The sequence below is a fragment of the Protopterus annectens genome, chromosome 9.part0, assembly GCF_019279795.1.
Source record: "Protopterus annectens isolate FY-2018-M chromosome 9.part0, PAN1.0, whole genome shotgun sequence".
NCBI lineage: Eukaryota > Metazoa > Chordata > Ceratodontiformes > Protopteridae > Protopterus > Protopterus annectens.
In genome coordinates this window covers 237,630,892-237,653,074 of record NC_056743.1, presented here as the reverse complement: position 1 = coordinate 237,653,074, position 22,183 = coordinate 237,630,892, and the positions used below count along the sequence as shown (strand labels likewise).

Below are 22,183 nucleotides of genomic sequence, written 5' to 3'. Positions count from 1 at the left end.
GGGCTATAACCCGGAAGAAGTGAAAGAAGAGATTCAATATAATCCCAGACAGTTCGGACCACTACAAAACGAAGCCTAAGAAAGCCGATGCGTTGTTTCCAAAAACTTTAATCAAGACTTAGCGCTTTCACCAACAAACTGTGGCATCGTCAGAGTCAATAACTACAATACAAATGTAAAAAAAAAAAGTAAGCATGCACTCCACCAGCTGTAGCAAGGAAACCAATGCATTTCAAATTCCATTACTTCCACTTCTTCAAACTGCAGCTGTTTAAAAAATAATTAACTGAAGCAAATGACTTGCTTTACAAAAGAAATTGAAACAGATCATCACTGTATGGGAGTTTACTACCAAATTGGGGGACACACTTTTTAAATTGTATGACCAACATTTTCTTTAATAATTTAAGGATATAAATTAACTGTTACTGACCACAATCCAGGACCAGAAGTGAAGAAATAAAATATAATATGTGTATTTCTGTTTTCCCTTCTATTTTGGTAGTTCCTTATAGGTATGTATCACCTCAAAAAGAAGTCTGATAGATTTACTTACTTATTTGTTAGATAATTATTGGCTATGGCATGATGGGTCCAAAATTACAGATCAGACAATAAACTGTTACCACTTTTCTCAGAAGTCACCAACACAATATGCTGTTAACAACTGACATTAAGAGAGCATGCACCTCTTTTTCAGTAACAGGCAAACACAGACTGTTTCTTTGTTCTCCCTGCATACAGGCACACCTCTCAAATATCCAGAATTTTGCAGATTGTCCTAGATTTTTGCCTTACACCTTTTGGCTTGTTCTTCAAAAAAGTGGTCTTGTGTTAGTTAAATCACTAAAGATTGCAGCCTCCAAATGACACTCATTCAAGTTGCAAACTTTATATCCTTCAGAAATAAAGCATATTACTAATGTAAAACCTGCTTATTCTTGTAACTTTCTAAGTTTATAAATTGGTCCTGATTTTTTTGTAATTTGTACCACCATTGTTTTTATGCTTTCTCTAGAATTCCAGAGCAAAGAAGTGAAGAATCCTTCAGCAAACAAGTTAGCAGTTGTGGTTCTGGTTGTAGTCGCGGTTCTTTTGCTGTCATGCGGTTCTGCCTGTGCGGCTAATCTAACATGATGACAGAGGAGAGGAAAGCTCTAGTAAATTAAACTTTAAAGTGACTGCATAAAAATGTGTGGCATTCTGATATTTTAATAGTAACAACCTTTTTCTCTCAGGCAAATTAAAACATTTTAGAGATATGCTTTCAGGAGTTCCCGATTTTACCTTGCATTTTTACCCTTTCCAGCTTATAAACTACAGCAGGTTTGATGCAATCACCAAAAATGGAATTAGTAGGTAAATTACATCTTTTATTACTTTGTAATAAACAGAAGTGGTCTACGTTAGTCATAAAATAGGATGCAGAGGGAAAGGCATTTGGTATATTTTTATTTTAATTTGTATTTTAAAGCCAGGTAGGGCACATTCAAGTATTAGTTTAAAGTTGCTCCCCACCCCTCGATTCTGAGTGAGTAGGAAGATGTAGGGATGATTACATTATTTCATTATTTTCCCTCAGATTTCTGATTCAAGCTCAGAAGAGAGCTCAATGATTCTGCCAGTGGGAGTTTAACTTTTTGTGGGACTATTGTAGAGTGCATCAGTGTTACAGTAGGAGAACACTGACATTTCTCAGTCCATCATAAATAAAATACTGTGAGTTGTTACAAAAGGACTTTCCAGAACCTATACCCATTCCTCACATTCTGTCTGCTTTAGAGGATGTGTTTATTCCTGATAGTCAACCAGCTGCCTCTAAAAGGCAGATCCTCTGTCTTAAATTTAATAAATTATTCCCAAATCTGGCTCAGCAGCTATATCTTTTGTTGATTCTACTGCTACTAAGCACTTAATTTCAGTCATACTCTTTCTGATAAGGATGGGAAAATTGTTGATAGGTATGAGAAAAAAGTGTGTATACTTTTACAACTTTGATTTTTTTAAATTTTGCATTGTCGGGCATATATGTTAAAATTTGTTTAAACAAATTATGAAAGGATGAGGAATGCTTTATGTGCTGTTTATTCTTGTGAGGAAAAAACGCTTTAAATAACTTAAGTTTCTTCTACTGAACAGGCCACTGCTCACTGTTTGCAATGTGCATGACTCTGATACTTCTTCCAGGGCTATGGCCACTGGTAGTGTTTTAAGGAGATTTGCATGGCTGCATTCTCAGAACATCCCTGATGATGATAAAAATGAAATTTTAAGTTCTCCCTTAGATAGAAGATTAGTCTTTGGGTGCTCTGCTACAGAGATGATCAAAAAAATGTGATGACAGGGGCAAGCCAATCCAGGGAATATCTAAGATTTTTCATTCTTCCTTTAACAAATTGTCCTAGGGATTTTTTTTTTATCTCCTCATCCAAAACTTATTAAACAATCTCAACAACATTCAGGTAAGCAGACATTTAAAAATAAATGGCAAAGGGGTTCCAAAGAGGAGTCATGAATTTCCCAAAACCAAGGAAGGTCCGGCAGGTCTGGTTCAAGACACTTTGTGACCTCCTCCCATCCTGACCCCTTTTTTTCTTTCAGAAATTCTGAATGTCCAATTTCCTGTTTGGCAAATTGGTTCTGAAAACCATTCATCAAGGTCACAGATGGCAGTGGGAAGAAATTCCTCCTTTCCAGGGGGTCTTTCCTCTTTCCCCTATATCAGACTCTCTTGTTTCCACTTGTTCTAAATTACATCCTTATTCATCCAGACTTCAGGTGGTTCATAAGATTTTGTGTATCTGGATCACATTATCAGTTCTCTGCCTTACCCTTTGGACAATTCACTGCACCAAGAGTGTTCACAAAGTGGCTAGCTCCAGTTACAGCTCATTGCAGGCTACAGGATATCCACATTTTTCCATATTAAGCAAACTTGCTTATCTTTGCAACATCTGTTCAAGGTGTCAGGAATCTCTCTCAGGAGAGAGATCTCCAACACAAGCTTCCAATAGAACATTCAAAAGTCTTTCTTCCCTCCCTCACACGGGATTGTGTTCCTAGGATGTAAACTAGACACCTCAGTTCAAAGAGCTTTTCTTCCACCAGAAAAATATATCTTTATTTAGATCTGTCTCTAAGGTTTTCCACTCAAACACTGGGGTATAGCTCCACTGGAATGAAGTCTGCAAAAATTTAAATGAAAAGGTATTTTGTTTTTTGACCCATGAGATGCATGTTTTGGAATGTAATGTTTATCCTGCTTTATCCTGGCATATGGTTGTCAATGTTCCATTCAGGGAGCAGTGTTGTGAAAGGGGAATGGCTTGGTTAGCAGTTATGGGAGTGGGTGGACAGCAGGGTACTGAGGTGGGTGTGACTTGTTGGAGGGCAGCAGCCTGGGAGACGAGACTACAAATCTGAAAATCCTGGCTACACCTCTGCTGTGAATCATTCTACGTAGGTAAAACTAACTGTAGGCTGAAGGATAGGATATTTAAGCATCTATCAGCTATACGTTTGAATGATGTACACAGTGCTTTGTTCCAGCATATTCACAAGTGTCCAGGATATTACTTTAATTTCATGGTGTTGCAGTCTGTTCAAACTAGTAAAAGAGGTGGAGATTTAGTTGCTTATGCGGAATACTCTGAAATGTTATGGATTATTAACCTGGGTGCTGATGGAAATCCAGGGCTTAATGGTGTAGTGTGTTTAAAGCATGTTCTTAAGAGGCACAGACCTCAATTTTAACTTTAATTGTTAAATTAATTAAGTATTGTGATTGGTTGTTTGTGTTTTAAATACTGTGCACTGTTTTATGCTGTTGTCTGATGAAGGTTTTTTATAACCTAAAAGCGCTAACCTTTTTCAAGGATTAAAAGCTACGAGTTTTTAGCCTGGTGGTCTGCTGAGTTTTTTTTCTTCTTACATTCAAAGTTGTGAAATAATGTCTCAAGTTTAACAGGTGATAGTTGTATGTTTATTTCAAACACCAGTAACAGAAAATAATTAATGAACTGGATTACCCAGGAGGAGGATAGGAAGGATTATAGATGTGAGAGAAGATGGTAAAAGATATGGCATAAGACCAGAATGGTGGAAGATATGGCATGAAACTAGACTGGAAAAAAGGGCAATTGCAGAAGGACCACCCTAGTAAAATGTGTTCATTCATGTAGAATGCTCGAGACCGTACTGACTCTCAACATATGTGCACCAGATGGACTATATGCTTATGTAATTTTTTATTGCCACATTTTTTGTTTTCAGAAAGATAACTAAAAATAAACCACTTAAGTGACATGGGACCTGATTTCCAAACTCTTGAATGTGTACAAGTCTAGACAGCTGTGCAAGGGACACACACACACACATACAGAGCTATAACTGACTTATCTAGTCCCAGATATAGTGCCCACCCCCTTTTACTGTGAAAAGCTGATTGCTATTTTTCCTTGTTGTGTCTTTCAGCTTTTCCCAGTTAGGGGTCGCCGCAGCAGAACTACAGTCCGCTAATGATTGGTAGTTGATTTTTACGTGCCGAGTTACCAGCCCAGATGCACAACCTTCAATGAAGAAACACCCATTCACGCATATCTCCATGCAGAAGACGCTGTAGCTGAGAATCGAACCGGACAGCGTCTTACTGTGAGGAGACAACGCTACCGCATCACCACCACCACCACGGGAATTGATTTCTACTTTTCCTACAGTAGGCAAATCTATGCCAACCTCAACTGAAGAGCAAAAAAATAAAGTTTTTTATTGGAGAAAGCTAATTGGTGGAAAAGTATCTTTCTGCTTCCTACAGATCCACCCCCCCCCCCATTTTATGCACTACTCCCTTTCCTCTCCACTGTTAATGGGTATAGGAGAAAGCTGCATAGTACCTGGAATGTCAGACTCCATGCAGTGCTTCCCAGCAGTACTGCAGGTACCTGGCAGACTGATCCCTCCCATTTGTATGTTTATCCATGAGACCAGAATCTTACCACAGTAAAGCTGCGAGGTACTGCATTATAACAAAATCACCATTCACACTGTCAAAGTAGGTGAGTAGGCAATTATACCCCCTGTTCACAGCCCTCTGGGTGCTTCCTTCAGCTTAACAAATATTATTGTGGATGATTGTAAATACTACCAAGAGTATAGTCTTCATGCAATGAGTTTAAATAAATACCTTCACACTGCAGTTAAAATCACACTTGGTTTTGGCATGAAATTTTCAGGAAATCTTCATTTAGAGCAGCAGAAATACACTTCAGATAGGACTGATTGTAGCAAATGGTGCACATTAAGTATTGGGCAGCTGTTGATATATCAGTGATTGGATGTGAGGAAATGTAATAATTTCAACAAAACAGTCCAGAATCAGCAAAATATTTCATATTACAAATCTATTTTTTTTTAAGTTTTACAAAACAAGGCCTAACAGAATGTCTTTCTCATATAGACTTGTCAGTGTGTATTAAGCAAAACATTTATTGCTTTTAAATGACAGTAATGCTTCATGTGATCGGACATGGCAAATCAAAATGTTCAAAACGATAAAATATTTGTTGAAACATTGTAAAACAAACCTAACAGTATCAAAATGCAGATAAAAAAATAGACTTTCAAGGATGTTCCCAGCAGTGACTAGGACATGCTGAAGATGTGGAGAGAGGCAGGAACATGGACACATTTTCTGGGATTGTGAGGACCTGGAGAAATACATAATGGAAGTAAAGGTGGCACCAACAAGGAAACATTTTCTCTTAGGGTATGCAGGGGGAATCCAAGAGGAAGAAAGAGAAAAGGTAGCAGTGGTAGTGACATTGGGGGGAAATGATTTAACCAAATGTGAAAAGAGGAAGAAAGGCCCAAAGGGGAGGATTTCCAGTCATTAATGAATAAACTAATGGAAGATGAAAGGTGGGGACACTGTCCAAAGGAAGAGAGAAGTTTAGAAGAAGGTGCTCAAGAGAAAGAAAAAACAATGAACTCTCAGATAAGGGGTAAAACAATGAGGCCAAGGTAATTAATGCAAATGGTTAAAGGGAAATGTAAACATAGTACGTGCAGTAATGCACTGCAAAAAAGTTAAGGCTGTGACATGGAGGGGAGGAGAAGAAACCCTAATGTTGAGCAATAGAAATACAGTTAAAATATTGACCTAATTATAGTTACTGATATCCTGAGCATATCTAAACAAATCCTACCTTGGTTTGTGATTTATTGATCTTTACTGGTAAAAAGAAGTATGACTGTGAGCGACGTAAAGGAATTACAACTTTTGTCTGGCTTGGAGAACTTGTATGGTCAGAACAACTTTACTGTACTAACTTTAGTATTTAGTTGTATATTGCTCATGTGATTTTTTTGTCATTAAAGTTGATTTAAGTTCTCTTTGAAATCTGTAGTTACTGATTTTGATTATTCTTTTCTTTATCAATATTTTATTCACTGAAGCTGAATATGAATTCCTTAAATGAGTATGCAATTAATGAGTTTATCTTTAACAGTGTAATACATGCTATGCATATGTAAAGGTAACAGCTAATAACACTGGTGATCTGTGTTCCTCTATGTTCCTCATGATTTGCTTACCATTGTTAGAAGTATATCTCAACTTGATGATGATTGCACTTGTGCAATTCGCATGACCTGGAGAACTGTTTCATATATTAATCACTGGACTGATGACCTAAATAATGTTAGGCATAGAACAAATAGAACACATTCAAGAAATGATGCATCTATTTTCTGCAAAAATCATTCATCTCCTATGAAACAAGACAATGCCTCTGACAACTTTAGAATTTTGGATGGAAGTATTCAGCAATGTGGGGATCCAGTTTGTTTAAAAGGAAACAAAACAAAGAAAGGAAGAAGCTCACAACAAATAAGGAAGAAAAATAAACTGATTACTGACTGTAAAGAAAGAGAACACATAGTAAAAAGGGCACTGCTTTGTTATGTAACGCAGGTTACTGGGAATGATGATATTTTTCTTTCAGAAAACCTTCAGCCTACAGAAAAAGGCATCATTTTCCCAACAGAGACTGTAGAAAAAAAGAGGCAAGGGGCAGGTGAAAAGGAAGAAATCAAAATTGAACATGGAAGGATTGAAGAACATTATTGTAAGAAAAAAGAAGAGAAAGACAGATGTTGTCTACATGGCTCAAGGTCTGGATTTGCAATACCAGCTGGATGAGAATTTAATACTCAGTGAAAACAGTGGGATTAATAAGACTAATGGTGATGATCTATCCTTCGTAACAATTGGTAGAGCCGATATTACCATATTAGAAGCTGAAGATTCTTCAGAGCTGGCCAGCAAAGGTATTTTTGTTATTGGAGATTCAATTATTAGAGGAACTGATATGTATATTTGCAGAGAAGATAATGAACATTGAGTAGTATTATGCTTGCCAGGAGCAAAAATAGAAGATGAGACAAGCCTTGGAATGCCTTAATGTAAGGAAGTACAGATCCATTTTTATTCATGTTGGTACAAATTGTCATCTGCAAGGATTCTCTGTTAGTATGGATATATGTTTCACAAATCACCTATAGAAAGAATAGTCAGGTAAAGGAAAATTTTTTTGGGTAAATACCCATATGGAAAAAAAATGTCCTGTTTTAAAAAATGGAAATGAGTAGAGCATCCAAGTCTAGTTTTGGGCACACGTGTTCAGACAGGATGGCATGCATTTGACAAGATCAGGGCAGAGAATTTTTGCAGCAGATATTTTACAATATTTGTCAAAATACCAGGCAGGATTTTTACCATGTCAAAAATGTAACAGTTCACAGACAGCAACAGTTGAGGCATCTCTGATGGTTGTTAATGCTAGCAGCATTAATAATGAAGTTTTTTTTAATGGAACATTTGCTACGTTCCCACAACATGTTCAGTGATAACACACCAATATTATAGACTGAGTAACTTGACAATAAAGACAACCCTGGAACATATAGTTTAGATGACCTAGAGGAGTTCATCAATTTCTGGCATGAAACACAGGAGGGAAAAATAATATTAGCTGGGGACTTAAATTTTCCAGAAACAAACAGACTGGAATAATATCGATTCAACAACATTAATAAGGAAATTATTCACAATCTATATTCAGGAACAACAATTGCTTCAGATTGTAAAAAAAAAACTACCAGGGAACAAAACATACTAGACATTGTTTGTGTTCCTAAAGAAATTACTGTTACTTCAAGTCAAGTTTTACCACCATTGATGCGCAGTGATCATGGGGTTATAATGGTTAATCTGTTGCTAGATAATTCTGCCAAACTGCAATCTAAACCATTGCACAACAGGTTAACTACAGATTATATGGAAGCAAAATAGCCACTATGTAAAACTAACTGGAGTGAGGTGTTCAGTGGAAAAACTGCAGATGGAATGTGGAAAGCTTTGAAAGAAAAAGAGTCCAAAAAAATAAAAAAAAAATGTTTTAACATCAGTATCTAGGCATACAATATAAGGGGGATATAGTTCCATAAGAACAAGATATCTGATTAAGGTGAGAGACAAAAAAATCTAAAAAATGGAAGACGGGTCGAACTACAACTTTGAAAACTGAAATAAGCTGGACAAACAGATTAAGCATAGTGTGAAACAAGATCAAGAAAATGTTGAAGACAATTTATATAAAGTTATTGAGCATAATAGGAAACCTTCTTTAGAGATACACAAGATGTGAAGGAGTAAAGACGCACAAATTGACTGTGTGCAGATTCTAAAATGTATTCTTAGACACAACAGATTATAGATATATTAACAAAATCTTATGCAAAACAGTTTGGTTCCACAAAAGGGGTGATAAGCTGCCCTAGTGACATCCAGGTAACTCCAAATACTGGAATCAAATTAGATTATATTGAAAAAGAACTGCTCAAACTGGAACCAAACAAAGCATGGGGGGGACAGAATTAGTAACAATAACCTGAGAACACTTCAGCAAGACCTTACTGTCCCATTATAATCTATTATTCACTCAGTCATATAAATATGGGGAGATTCCTTAAGATTGGAGACATGCTTATTAAACCTGTCTTCAAGGGAAAGGGGAGTACGACAAACCTAGAATCATATAGACCCTTAAATCTACTTTCATGTTGTGGAAAAATAATGGAGAAGGTAATGTTGGGTAAGTTATTGTCAGAACTGGATAGGCTGCGACTTGAAACCATATATCAGCATGCATTTGTTGAAAACAGATCTATTACCACCTGTAACATGATGTTCTATAACAATATAATAACAGCTATGAATGAAAAATTGTGCTGTGCTGTAATTTATATAGATTTAACTTCAGTACTTCAGGATGTCCCACGTGGCTCTGTCCTAGACCCTTGCTTGTTTAGACTGCATCTTTCAAACCTAACTTTTTCATATGAGGTGCTCTACAGTCTATATGCAGATGACCTGAAATTGGGTAAACTGATTACATGTGTTAACAGATCAGGCATGTCTGCAAAATAACTTGACTAAGTTGACCATTTGGGCACAGGAGAATAATATGCTGATAAATACACCAAAAACTAAGCATATTAGATTTGGGAGACATACATTGAAAGGTGAATATTTAATACAGCACACAGTGATTGAAACTGTAAACTTATTTAAGGACCTGGGTATATGGGTAGATTCAGCTATGAGTTTTTCTAATCATGTCAACTGATTAGTTAATAATAGTTATAGAACTATAGGTTGTTTAAAAAGATTTATAAAGTCTAGGAAATCAAAAATGCTGAAGTCAATGTTTGTTAGTTGCATTACACCCAAATCTGAGTATGGAATAACAATATGGAAACCCTTAAGAAAACAAGCATTAGTAAACTGGAAAGAGTACATCGGAAATATACCAAGGGCATCCATGGATGTGAAAATTTATTATGAAAGACTAAAATATCTCAACTTGTACAGTGTTTCTTACAGATATCTAAGAGGAGCACTTATTCAAGTATATAGGGAATTTAGAGACAACTACCTCTGCAAATGTTTGGGGTGATCAAAAATTACTAGAGACTCATCAGACAACCTATGTAGAAGATTCTATAGGAATGCGAAGTGTACTAATTGGTTCTCTGACAGAGTGGCTGATGCATGGAACAGTCTACCAAATTACATTAAAGCAAGTACTAGTTTAGATATTTTTAAGAACAGCCTGGACACTTATTATGGGAACAAATGTTTTGGTATATTCGCAAGATAGAAGGGCATTAATGCCCATGCTTGATATATTTGTATGTATATGTATGTATGTTTTATGGATTTAGGAATTTGTTCAGTGTAAAAAGACCTTAATTTCTAAATATATATAAATAGTTAATAAAAATCCTAAATAATGGGAAGGCTGACCAAAAGTAAAGATAACCAAGGTGGAGTGAAGGCAGAATAATGTAGATACCCCAGGTAAAACTAATGGCTCTGCTAGACAGTGGTGCAGGGAACTGATGGCTCTGCTGGACAGAGGCACAGGGAACTAATCTAAGGGGGTGGCGAAAGCCAACACATTCTGGCTTAGCTTATAAATGCCCTTTGGCAGATAGCCTAGTACTTACCTATGAACCTAAAAGAGGGTGTAAAGTAGGTTGGAGGAAGGTGAAAGGAAATGAGGACTAACTCTGGAATTTGGCTGTTAAATGTGCATAAGTGATAGTAGGTAAACTGCTAAGTAGACAGAAGATGAAGCAGTTAGAGGGATAATGCAAGGATATGATAATCCTCTAACTTGTATATACAGCAATTGGTTTTAATCCTTTAACCTGTAGGGACAGCTGTATGTAAATTGTATAATACTGGCATACATTTCAAAAGGTGAAAGCAATATATACACACATAAAGGTTCAATGGACGGTGTTCCATTTATTGCCAAACCAATACAATTAGTTTGTTGCAAAAAAATTGATGCATGTTAACAGAACAGGATATCGTGTAAATGTAATCCCTTATATTGGACTTGGTTCAGATGTAGAACTAAGATTTGGGAAGTTACCTCATGCTTTATCTGATCTGCTACTTAAATACTGAGTAACTGGCTAATCACTAGGGAAAAGTCAAGTGAACCAACCATTCACGTGGACTGCACAGTAGATGTAATTACTGTCTCCTGAGATTGTATTAATAAATGTTATCCTTGTTAAAAGGGAGTAAATATGCAAGATACTACAGGTAGGTTTCAGAAATATCTGGTAAAAGAAGGGTATAATAAAAATATTATTTGAATGAATAGATGCCCAAACCATGTGTTCTGCTACAAATGAGTGCCCCAAACACAAAATAAGTTCAGGTACCACGACAGATGAAAAAAGGCTGCTAAACATGTAACACTTTGGTAGCTTGGTTAGCTCTTGACAGAGCAGTGACTATTTGTAAGCAATGTAAAACACAGTAAACACAGGAATATAATAGAGAACAGACAGAGCACCAGGATGAAGTAGTGATTTTGTGTGTACATATATATTGCACTGCTTATAAATATTGATATCACTTTATTCATTAAATTACATAATTAATTGAATTATTAAAGGATGTTCCAGATTACACTACAGCAAAATCAGAAGCGAGCATCGCTGATGCATATGAAGGCAAGACTGAAGCAAATGAGCAAGCAGTTTGCATTAACACATCAGAGACCTCACCACCCACAGATATAAAGCTGAATGGTGAAAACACAGAGACACCGAATGAGCAAATAGAACCCGAGCAGAACTCGATGGAAAATGAAGATTTTTGTGCAGTCTGTTTGAATGGAGGAGAGCTGCTGTGTTGTGATCACTGCCCAAAAGTGTTTCATCTCACCTGCCACGTCCCGGCTCTGCACAGCTTTCCTGTGTAAGTACATAGTACTTATTTAGTACAGCTGTTTCTTTGATTTGACTAGTATTCCAATATCTGACTAATCTTTAGACGTGCAAGTATTTCATCTGATAAAAGTCAATGTTTTGTTTTCGATTTCAGTTTGATTCTTTCAAAAATTGTTAATGTGCTAGCAATGCAAGCAATACAATGAATTTGTTGAAACAAGCTATTCATTTTGCAGGTGAATGTGTAAAGCTGGATCATTTTGAAATTCTTGATCAGTAACTAATTTTATATCAACACAAAATTTTGACTATGAAAAAAAAACAATAATCTACTAACTTTTGTCCATAAGCAGAGAAGCAATTTCCTAACTGTATTCCATATGATGTTAGTGGAACAGAGCGACAGAAAGAGAGAGGTGTGTGTGTGTGTGTGTGTGTGTGTGTGTGTGTGTGTGTGTGTGTGTGTGTGTGTGTGTGTGCATATTACAGCAGCATATTTTTCTTTAAAAGCTGTTATCACTTCAGGAGCATTATTTGTTTTCATTTTTTTCCTGGAACTACTATGTCTATGTTTTTCTTTTGCAATAACATAAATGTAATAAAGTTCTAAGAAGTAATAGTGTTTAATGAACCAGTAAAACTAGGTAATATATGCTCTTCAGTTCCTTGGATAATATATTTTAAACCAAAGTTTCTTCAGCACTATGCAAAAGAGTCACTACTATCGTTTTATAGTACTTAATATATACTATGGTGCTATCTATTTATCATTCTGGAAACGTGATTTGGTCAAAGGTCCTTTATTTCAACTAAAGAGAATCTAAGTATTTTGGTCAAATGACATAATCATCAAAAAGCACAGCAGAGAAGAAGCAGGATGTCACTGTAGTGGGGATTAGGAACTGTTTCCTTTTCCCCACTGTTGCGTGTTCTCTGTTGCTATATAATAAATCATGAGGGTTATCTTTGCCATGTGGGTCTGCTTTCCCAGAACAAATCTTGATTTGGGCACAACAGTTTTCATGCTTTACATAAGTTTATCACAGAAGTGGTGAGAAGCCACTATTAAATGGAAGGTTTTTGCTCAGTAAGCATCACTTTTATCTGAAGCATTTCACAAAGGAAAGCTGCATTCCTTTCTGGGATGGATAACAGATTTGACAGAATATTTCCAAAACCTAATTGTGGTTATAATTTAAAAGAATATGTATTATCCTTTCTTCAAGTATTAATTGAAAATATGACTCATATGGCTTATTTGGTTTCAGTAAACTTAACTTGGTTTATTTTTCCTTGGTCTACTTGGATGCCTTCTAATATAAATCTAGATACTTTTGATATGAAACATCTCACATTAGAAATATTCCTTTCTCCAGATCACTCCACTTTTAGCATGGAAAGTTTATATCATGCATTAAAGCAATTCAATTTTAAATTGAATATTACTAAAAAGATAATACATTAACCCAGTATTTTTCACTTATACATTCAAGTAATTTATTTCAAAGGCTGCATCTAAATGACTAATGACAACTGCAGTTGCAGTCTTAATCAACCCATCCTTAATTAAATGTTTGTCAAATTGGTGAAAGTTTTTTTTTTTCAAATACTAATCAAGAATTTGTAACTATGTGAAAATTCTACAATGTTAAAACTGAATTATCCAACAGAAAAAAAATTTAAAGCCAATATTACCTGGAAGTACCCAACCATTCATCACACCTATCATTGAGTACAATGCCCCCTTTGGTATGTACCTAACCAGGCATATCCAAAAACTGGAATATCCACAGAGATTCCTCACTAAAAGAATACAGGGCATAAGTAAAATGTCCTATGCAGACCGTCTCAAGGCCCAATCCCTGTATTTTGTCTCCTACAGGCTTTTGAGGCGAGATGTATGCCTGGCATACAGAGCATTGTCAGACCCCACTCTGATGGACCTCTTGCATATCCACAAAACAAACAGCACCAGAATTACCCATTCTAAAGACTTAAACCTTGCTTGTAATATAAATAGGACCTGCTGGACAGACAGGTATGTATCCGAGAGGCTACCCCATCTATGGAAGAGGCTCCACATCCATGTGAAGCGGAGTTCCTCCCTAACCCAATTCAAATGCAACTTGGACAATTGGATGGGATACCATAAATATATCCCAGGTTTGGCACTTATGTCTCTAATGGACATAAGCAACCTGTAAATGGTTCATCTCCCAGGTGTCTGCTTTTAAATGTTTCATTTCCCAAACCCCTACTTACACTTATCAAAGGTATCAGAACTTGTCAGAGATTTGAGATGCATGGCTAGGCTTAAAAAGACCCTTGTGGTCATTAGCCTAGTAAACACCTATGAACCAGATTATGTGACATGGTTATGGTTTACAAGGTGCTTGGCACCATGTATGGTGACACTTTCCTTCTAGTCATTCTTGGTGGTTAAAAACATGTCAGATTGTCAATTCAACAACAAATAAGAAAACTGAATGCATACCTTCTGTATGAATTGTCTGAAATATCATACATCAAGCTAAAGATTTACACCTGGGTAGTATTACTACCTAGCTTAACCACTAAACAATTGATATTTGAAGTTTGGAAACAAATTTAGCCATAGTGATGAATTTCATGTAGAAAATGGTGGTTTACCTACAATCAAATTTTGTCTTATGGAGATGATGATTAAGTGGGTGCTGTTTAGCAATATTTGTTGTCTTGTGATGGTAGGAAGGGCTGGAAATGAATGGATATCATAAGATGCAGAGTCTCATTCAAGTGATTATTCAAAAAATATCTATATGTAAAAATGCTATTTATTACGGTCTAAGATTATTTGTATCAAGCTCTACTCAAAATCCAAAAAAGAAGCTAAACAAATCCGACAGAATATTTCCATTCAGGGGTCTATCATGGAAGTTTATAGCTTATAATGAAAACAAAACCAATTTCTGCTCACATTCTCCACCAATCTAGCATTAAGCAGTGCTTTCAGTAATAACAGTATTTGTAACCAGCTTTTCAATTTTTAAATGCAGGCATATTTACAAGACACACTTTAAGATCAAGAGCAATGTTTTTTACTACTTGTTTTTGTTGTATTTATGTTGTTATTATGTAATGTGAGCTTTCTGATTGTAAAACCTGTACTTATTTTATTTAAATCATTAGGCCTGTATTTATAATGTTTGAAACGTTTATTTTTTATTTACCAAATTACTCCCACTAGGCTAGAATCCTCTTTACAGGGGAGACCAAAGGTGGTATTTAAACTATTAGGGGAAATTTTGCCAGTGTATCTGGGAGCTTCCCCTATACTTTTAGATAGGTGCCATGGGAACTTTTACATCCACCTGAGCTACCACCAACTCAAGAAGATAGGGCCACTGTTCAATGCCTCATCCAAAAAATAGTATGCTCAGGAATGTAGTACCCTGTTTATGTTGCACTGCAGTGTCAGCAATTGATCTACCTGGTGTGGGAATAAAACCCACACCCTTCGATACCAAAGGTGAGTATGATACCTGTTGTTTCACTGACATGTGTGTGCTGAATAGCTGACCAGTAGTTTCTTGATTCTTTATCTTCTGGCAATACCTCCAGATATTGTCATAAAGCGTGAAAAAGTCCAGTTCAGTACCTCTGGGTATTGATTTGAAGAGAGTTTCATTATGCCAGGAACAGGTGCTTAGATTCTAGTGCACTCTGTTATTGAATCTCATTACTTGTTCTGAGCATAGCCAAGACTTATCACAGGACTTGGTTGGGCAGCAGAGTCTGGTGAATGTTCTGTGGGTAGCTACTTCACCCATGCATCAGACCTAGTATTGCTTGCAGAGAGCCATGGAGCCAAGTCTGACACGCAGGTAAAACTGCATAGCCATGTCCACTGTGGAAGCTCCACCTGTAGGGGTGGCATGGCCATCATACCTGTATGGTCTTGCAGAGCTACGAGACTAGCATGGAATTAAATCAATTTGTGAAAACAGAACACTGTAAGCCACCACACACACACACACACACACACACACACACACACACACACACACACACGAGTGGCTCACACTGCACTCTTGTGTAATGCAACACAGCTCCACCTGTACATAGAACTCAGTACTGCAGATAATCTGGATTTCCATGAAGTACTGCCTGCAGTACCTAGTCCCACATAACAGGTAGAGTTACAGCCTTGACAAAAACCTCATTCGGTATAATGAACAATTTTCATTTCAGCATTGATCCCAGATGGTATATAATATACGCAAACATATTTTGATATAGGCTATCATTCAGTGATTCACATACCCCTATTTTTATTTCTGAAGGAGTATCTCATGGTAAACAATACTCTACTACAGTGTTATATCTGTATTATTACTTTTTAGCCCTACCATTATACACTTTACTTTTCTGTAATTGTTTATTTGAATAGAAATGTTTTTAGTCAGTTATTGATTTATTGTCTGATTGCCTGACTGAGTGGCTGATTGACTCTGTCTCACTTTTTGCATTGAAATCTGCTGTAGACTACAGAAATATGCATATCCACTACTAGCCGCTTATCCCCTCTGTTATATCATCAGAATGAAGGACTGCGTGACTCGGGACATACCTGGCAGCTGCTCAGCATGTATGAAATACAACCACTAGTTTATTAAACTTCGTTCTAGTTAATGAATGAATGCAAAACTGCATATTTTAGGATCAGAAGGTCCACTTTACATGGCCAGAGTAAAACTACTGCAAAAATAAATGATAAAATGTCTTTGCACTTGATCTTTAAAATGTGGGTTAAACAGAATCAGTCACTTACTGTTAGTTTTTTTTTCCACAGTTCACTTCAACAATTTCAGTGTTCTAGAATAGACTGTGCTTTTCTCAACATTGGCTAACAAAAATAGTAATTACAAAATCAAAGTCTTTTGCTTCAAGACTATCTTTACCCTACAGGCAAGGGTAATTCCTTCACTTTCTCAGAACAGTTTATGTTCCTTTTCCAGTTTTAAAGAATAGCTTTCCAGACCACCTTTGTCCTTCACGTGCAGCTCTATGGAAAAACATTTGAGAAGCCTACTACTGACCTAGAGGTCAGCAGTGTAGAATTTGATTTCCTCCTTGAATAGTGGACAATTATACAGCCTAAATGTTGCCTGTTCCTCATTGATTGCTATAGAAGCACTCCTCTTCTGTTTTGTGCTGTCTCTCCCTGCAAAAAGAACTCTAGCAGACACATCCCACAATGAGCACTGTATTTTTCAGGCTTAGCAGTAACTTTGACATAATATATGCTAGTAGTGGAGTGTGGTAGGTTTTGCTTTCACACACATTCGATTAGGGGAGTGTTTACTTTTCTCTGAAAACTAGTCACGCATTTCAGACACAGTTATTAGTGGAATTTTGGAAACTGGGTGATGGCAGTTTGAATTATTTGTCTTCAAGCAATTGTTACATATCCTAATGTGTGGCACTCTGCCTAACTGGTCGGTCGTTGTATGAACAAAGCCATATGAACAGCATTGAGTCTCCACTTGTTATGAGGGATTCTGCATAACATCGTAGAAACACTTTTGCAGCTCTGTGATTCACATGACTGTTTTTTTTTTTTCCAAAGATAATATCTGAAATGAGAACTCTGGATACACTAAGGCTACATTATTCAGGCTACAGGGCTGCCGGCTATGCATTGCTTCTCTTAGTCTCCAAGTCACACGATTACACAGCTCACTATAGTTTTGTTTGTTTTGCTAGTGTGTTGCTTAACTAGGAAGCCATGCTCCTAGCTATATCAAACTCCTTTATTTTAGAATGTATATTCTTTAAAGTGTGAGTGATAATATTAACTTTTGTCATGCTTTTCCCAACAGGGGAGAGTGGGACTGCAGTCTTTGCTGTAAAATAAATTCAGAAAATGAAAATGAATATGAAACACAATCTCACAATGAAGACAGTAAAGGAAAGAAACTCGTACAAAGACTCTCATATATTGATCAGAAGGTGGGTGCTTTCTGCTAGGCAATGTACTAAAAGGTTATTTATTGTTAATGTGTTTGTCTGTTTGATTGTTTAATGAAGAAGTGGTACTATCTGCAGGGCCCTATAACTATCTACCTGTCTATGTCTAAATGTACATCCATCCATCCATTAATCCATCTGTTTGTCTATTTATAAATCATGGAAAACACAAATCCTCTGTGCTAAATGCTAAAGCACAGTTCTCAAAAGTAATCCTCTCATGTGATTCTATAAAGGAATTATTATTTGTGTGAAAGGCTTTATCTTGCCTTCCCTGAACTATAATACCTACTTGTTCAACACATCATAACTTCTAAAGGTCAGTGCAACCTTTGCAGGATAGAATCTAAAGAATCTTCAAGTCCAATGGTATTTTTGTGACCACACTTTAGTATATTAGAAGAAATAAATCTCAAACATGCCAAATGAGTTATGCTTTGGCTCAATTATCATTTAAAAGCGCATGCTACATTAATAAAGTAGATTAATATACTTCATGTGTATTACTTAATGCAAGAAAGATGATTCATACAGCTCACAGTGCATTTTGGATTGGGAAACATTTCTCTCTAAGAAAGCACAGCTGCAGTACTTAGTTAAGCCATCGTGGATATTTACCAGATGATTTATATCTGGAGTTATATTTATATTTGGATTTGCTGTTTATGTGATTGAAATGCTCTCAATATGAAAACTAATCTAAAATATTTCTACTTATAGGTTCATAGGTAGGTACTAGGCTATTGGCCTTAGGGCCTATATAAGCCTAGCCAAAAAATGTACCCTGGCTTTCGCCACCCAAGAAAATTATTTTCCTGTGCCCCTGTCGAGCAGAGCCACAGAAGTGATCCCTGGGGTGAATTTCCCATTTCCCATCCAATCAAGATTTTTCTTGAAGAGTGCTAATGAGGAGCTCTGTTTGAACAGATAGGTAGTCTTTTCCAGAGTATGGGAAGTCTCTTGGACAGGAATCTATCCCTCCAGCATGTTCTGTTTATTGTGGTGGCAAGGTTTAGGTCCCTAGAGCATGTAGCTCAGAGGGATTGGGATTTCTTTAAGTGGAGCATGTCCAACAGCTCTGGGTTTGAAATAGTTTTGTATGTTAGGCAGAGATCGCCCCTGAGTAGACGATATGCGAAGGAGTAAAGCTGTAGTTTTTTTTAGACTGTCTGCGTAGGGCATCTGTTTGAGGCCAGTAATCCTCTTTGTGAGGTATTTCTGTGGTCTTTCCAGTTGTTGTAGATGTCTTGTGAGGTACATACCAAAAGGGGCGTTGTAGTCTATAATGGGTCTAATGAGTGATAAGTAGAGGGGAACAATGACCTCTTTTTTTCTGGATGAGAATCCTTTTGTGATGAGGTGTGCCACGTAGAAGGATTTCCTGACCACTGTGGCAATGTGATTATCAAAGGAGAGACTACTGTCCACCTGTGTCCCAAGGTCTATCACATTTTCGGCATTAAGTAGACTACCAGATATGTGGTAGTTCATGGGTACAGAGTTTTACCAAAGGGGATGACAATACACTTTTTTGGCATTGAGCTTCAGGCCATGGCTTTGACACCAGGTATCTGTCTCAGTGAGGCCCTTTTGTAGTTTGTCCACATCGTTAGGAGTTTCGATTATGGCTCCTAGTTTGCAGTCATCTGCAAACTTTGTTAGCCAAAGACCTTCTGTGTTAGCCTGCACTTCAGAGAAGTAGATACCAAACAGGAGAGGACCCAGGACTGAACCCTGTGGTACTCCACTTGTCACTGGTCTGAAGTCAGATTTGGAATCCGCTACTTTCACAGTGTGGGTTCTGTCCGTGAGCCAGTTGGCAACCCATCTTGTGACATAGGGATTTATACCTAGTTTAGTGAGCTTATCTATAATTCCATTATCTGCCTTTCTAGTCTTTATATCTGGAGTTATAATATTTGGATTTACCATTTATGTGCGACTGTAATACACCAAATATTCAAATTAATTTAAAATATTTTCACTTATCTGCCTTTCTAGTCCATCAATAATAGCCTTTTCTGTCTGTTACATCCTCAAACCCATCTGTTGATTTAAACTCTACTGCAGTTACTGTTAATCTGTTCCTTAATCAGATAATTCTCTGTGAACAAATTTATCTCCAGTTCTCCGTAAATTTCCCTTTCCTTTCAGCTCTTACACACTTTCCTTTCCATTCCATCCTGCATCTTATCCTCTCCTCCCCTTGTCTATAACAATGCATGTTGCACATCGTATTCACCTTCTCTTGTATTCTATTCTAGTATGTTCATACCATCTTGGGGCCCTTCTTCATACACAACTCTTATGTCCATCACACTTGGCTTTTAAGAATGATCTGTCAAAAAAAAAAAAAAAAAGAAGAATCTGCATTTCCTTTAGTGGTTGCCAAAAACACACTGTTTCAGTATAACCTTACAAGTGCTTGTATTCAGTGGCACAAAGATGTCATCATCTTCCGAGTCTAAGTCCAGTCCCTAATTATTAAACTCAGCATCATTTTGAATATGCTGCTACCTTTTAGTATGCACTGGGTGATTTGGTGAAGGGATAATTATAATGTTGACACCTTTTCCTAATCTGTAGTTATCTTTACTGACATGCATGATCTCCCTTGAGTCTTCTGATTGGTGTATATCTTTGCACATTTCTGCATCATATTTCAACTTCTGATCATTCATTCACTCACCTTATAAACTAAAAAAACACTAAAGTCCAACTATGCCAAATGTGGTGAACTTGCCAGTCTTGGGAGGGTGAGGTCATCATTAACAGGTTAATCTTAATTCCACAGCTCTGATAAACAAAAGCTATTCTAATGATGCATGATTGAAGGGTGCTGTATATGTGATTTTGTGTGTGTGTATGTGTAATCAAAAGGTTGTGCACATGTGGTTTTGTGTGTATGTGTTTGAGTATATGTATGAGTGACTCATTGATTGAATGGATGTTTCTGTGGGTTCAGGGTGTGTGTGTGCATGCATGTGGATTTGTGTACATGCATGTGTAGATGTGTGTGTGTGCTTGTGTGTGTCTGTATGGGTGATCAATAGTGTGAATGATATGAGTCTGGTGCAAGATGGATGTTTGTGAAGTTTAGTTTCAGTGTACCAAGTAACATGTACTCCAAGGTAAGTACAATATTGGAGGTGATTATATTAACTTTAGCTGATGTGGGAAGCTTACCTCAATATAAACAGATTGTCTCGGGTGTGGCAGTGTTAAGTGGTGTATGTGTGCTTGTGTGCATGAATGAGCTTTTGATATATGTATGTGGCATGATACGAAGACTAATTAATATATATGCTTGTGTGTGTGTCTTTTTTTTTTGAAGTGGTCATTGATTAGTCTATTCTCAGCATTAAGTGTTGCACACAATAGGAATGAAATCTATATCATAATGCAATGGGACTGTACATTCCATATAATTGTGAAAAACTGAAACTGCAAACAAATGGTTAAACTACCACTAGCCATTTCAACTATAAATATTATACCCATTATAACACATCAGTCAGTAGGTAGTATATTCACTTTTAACTGAAATTGTTTGCTTTTATCATGTTTTTCTGTTCCCCCTTCATAGTCTCACTTCATCTCTCCCCATTAGCTGTCCCCTTCTCTGCCTCTTTACCTTATCTGTGTCCCCATAATTTATTTATTGATTTGACATTTGTTGGTCAGGTTAATCCGGCAGACCCAAAGCCCTTTTTCAGTGGAGGCCCGGAGAGAAAAGCTCCACAATGACAAAAATCAAGTAAAAAAAGGTGTGAACCCAAAAATCAAGTATAAAGCAAACACACACATATCAAAATTTAGAGAATAAACAAATATATGTAGTACAAGAATTAGCCCCGGAGAGTATATGCATTTGTACATCAAGGAAAGCAAGCTGTCTAGCGGAGCTGAAGCCCTTTTTCAGCAGAAATCCAAGGAGAAAATCTCCACAATTACAAAAGTCAAGTAAAAAACAAGTGAAAAACAAAAATCAAGTATAAAGCAAACACAGATGCATCAAAATTAAGAGAAGAAACAAATATATGTAGTACAAGAATTAACACCCTCCGAGAGTATATGCATTTTTACATCAAGGAAACCAAGCTGTACAATCTTTTCAGAGAAATGTTCTTGACTAGCTTCAGTAAGATGAGCTGAACAGTCACTGTAGATAGAGAGAGAACATTTTCATTGTAAGATAGTGAATAGAAGAAAGATAGGGAATTTGGTGAGAGGGAGGAGAGGAGTATGGGATAATCATTCAATGAGGGTAGTTAGAGTGGCAGATCCATGGGCTGGTTAGATAGTTTTTAATTGCAGCTTTGAATTTAAGCGGGTGATTGATATTTTTAATATCAGTTTA

The 22,183-nt window shown here is 36.8% G+C and overlaps 1 protein-coding gene across 1 annotated transcript in view; it reads left to right on the top strand.

Moving 5' to 3' along the window:
- TRIM66 (tripartite motif containing 66) overlaps positions 1-22,183 on the top strand; it is a 419,382-nt gene that overhangs the window by 371,071 nt on the left and 26,128 nt on the right. The window contains exons 15-16 of the mRNA XM_044082811.1: positions 11,538-11,842; positions 17,676-17,805. Of these exons, the coding sequence (XP_043938746.1) occupies positions 11,538-11,842; positions 17,676-17,805 (435 nt within the window). The remainder of the gene's footprint in view (positions 1-11,537; positions 11,843-17,675; positions 17,806-22,183) is intronic.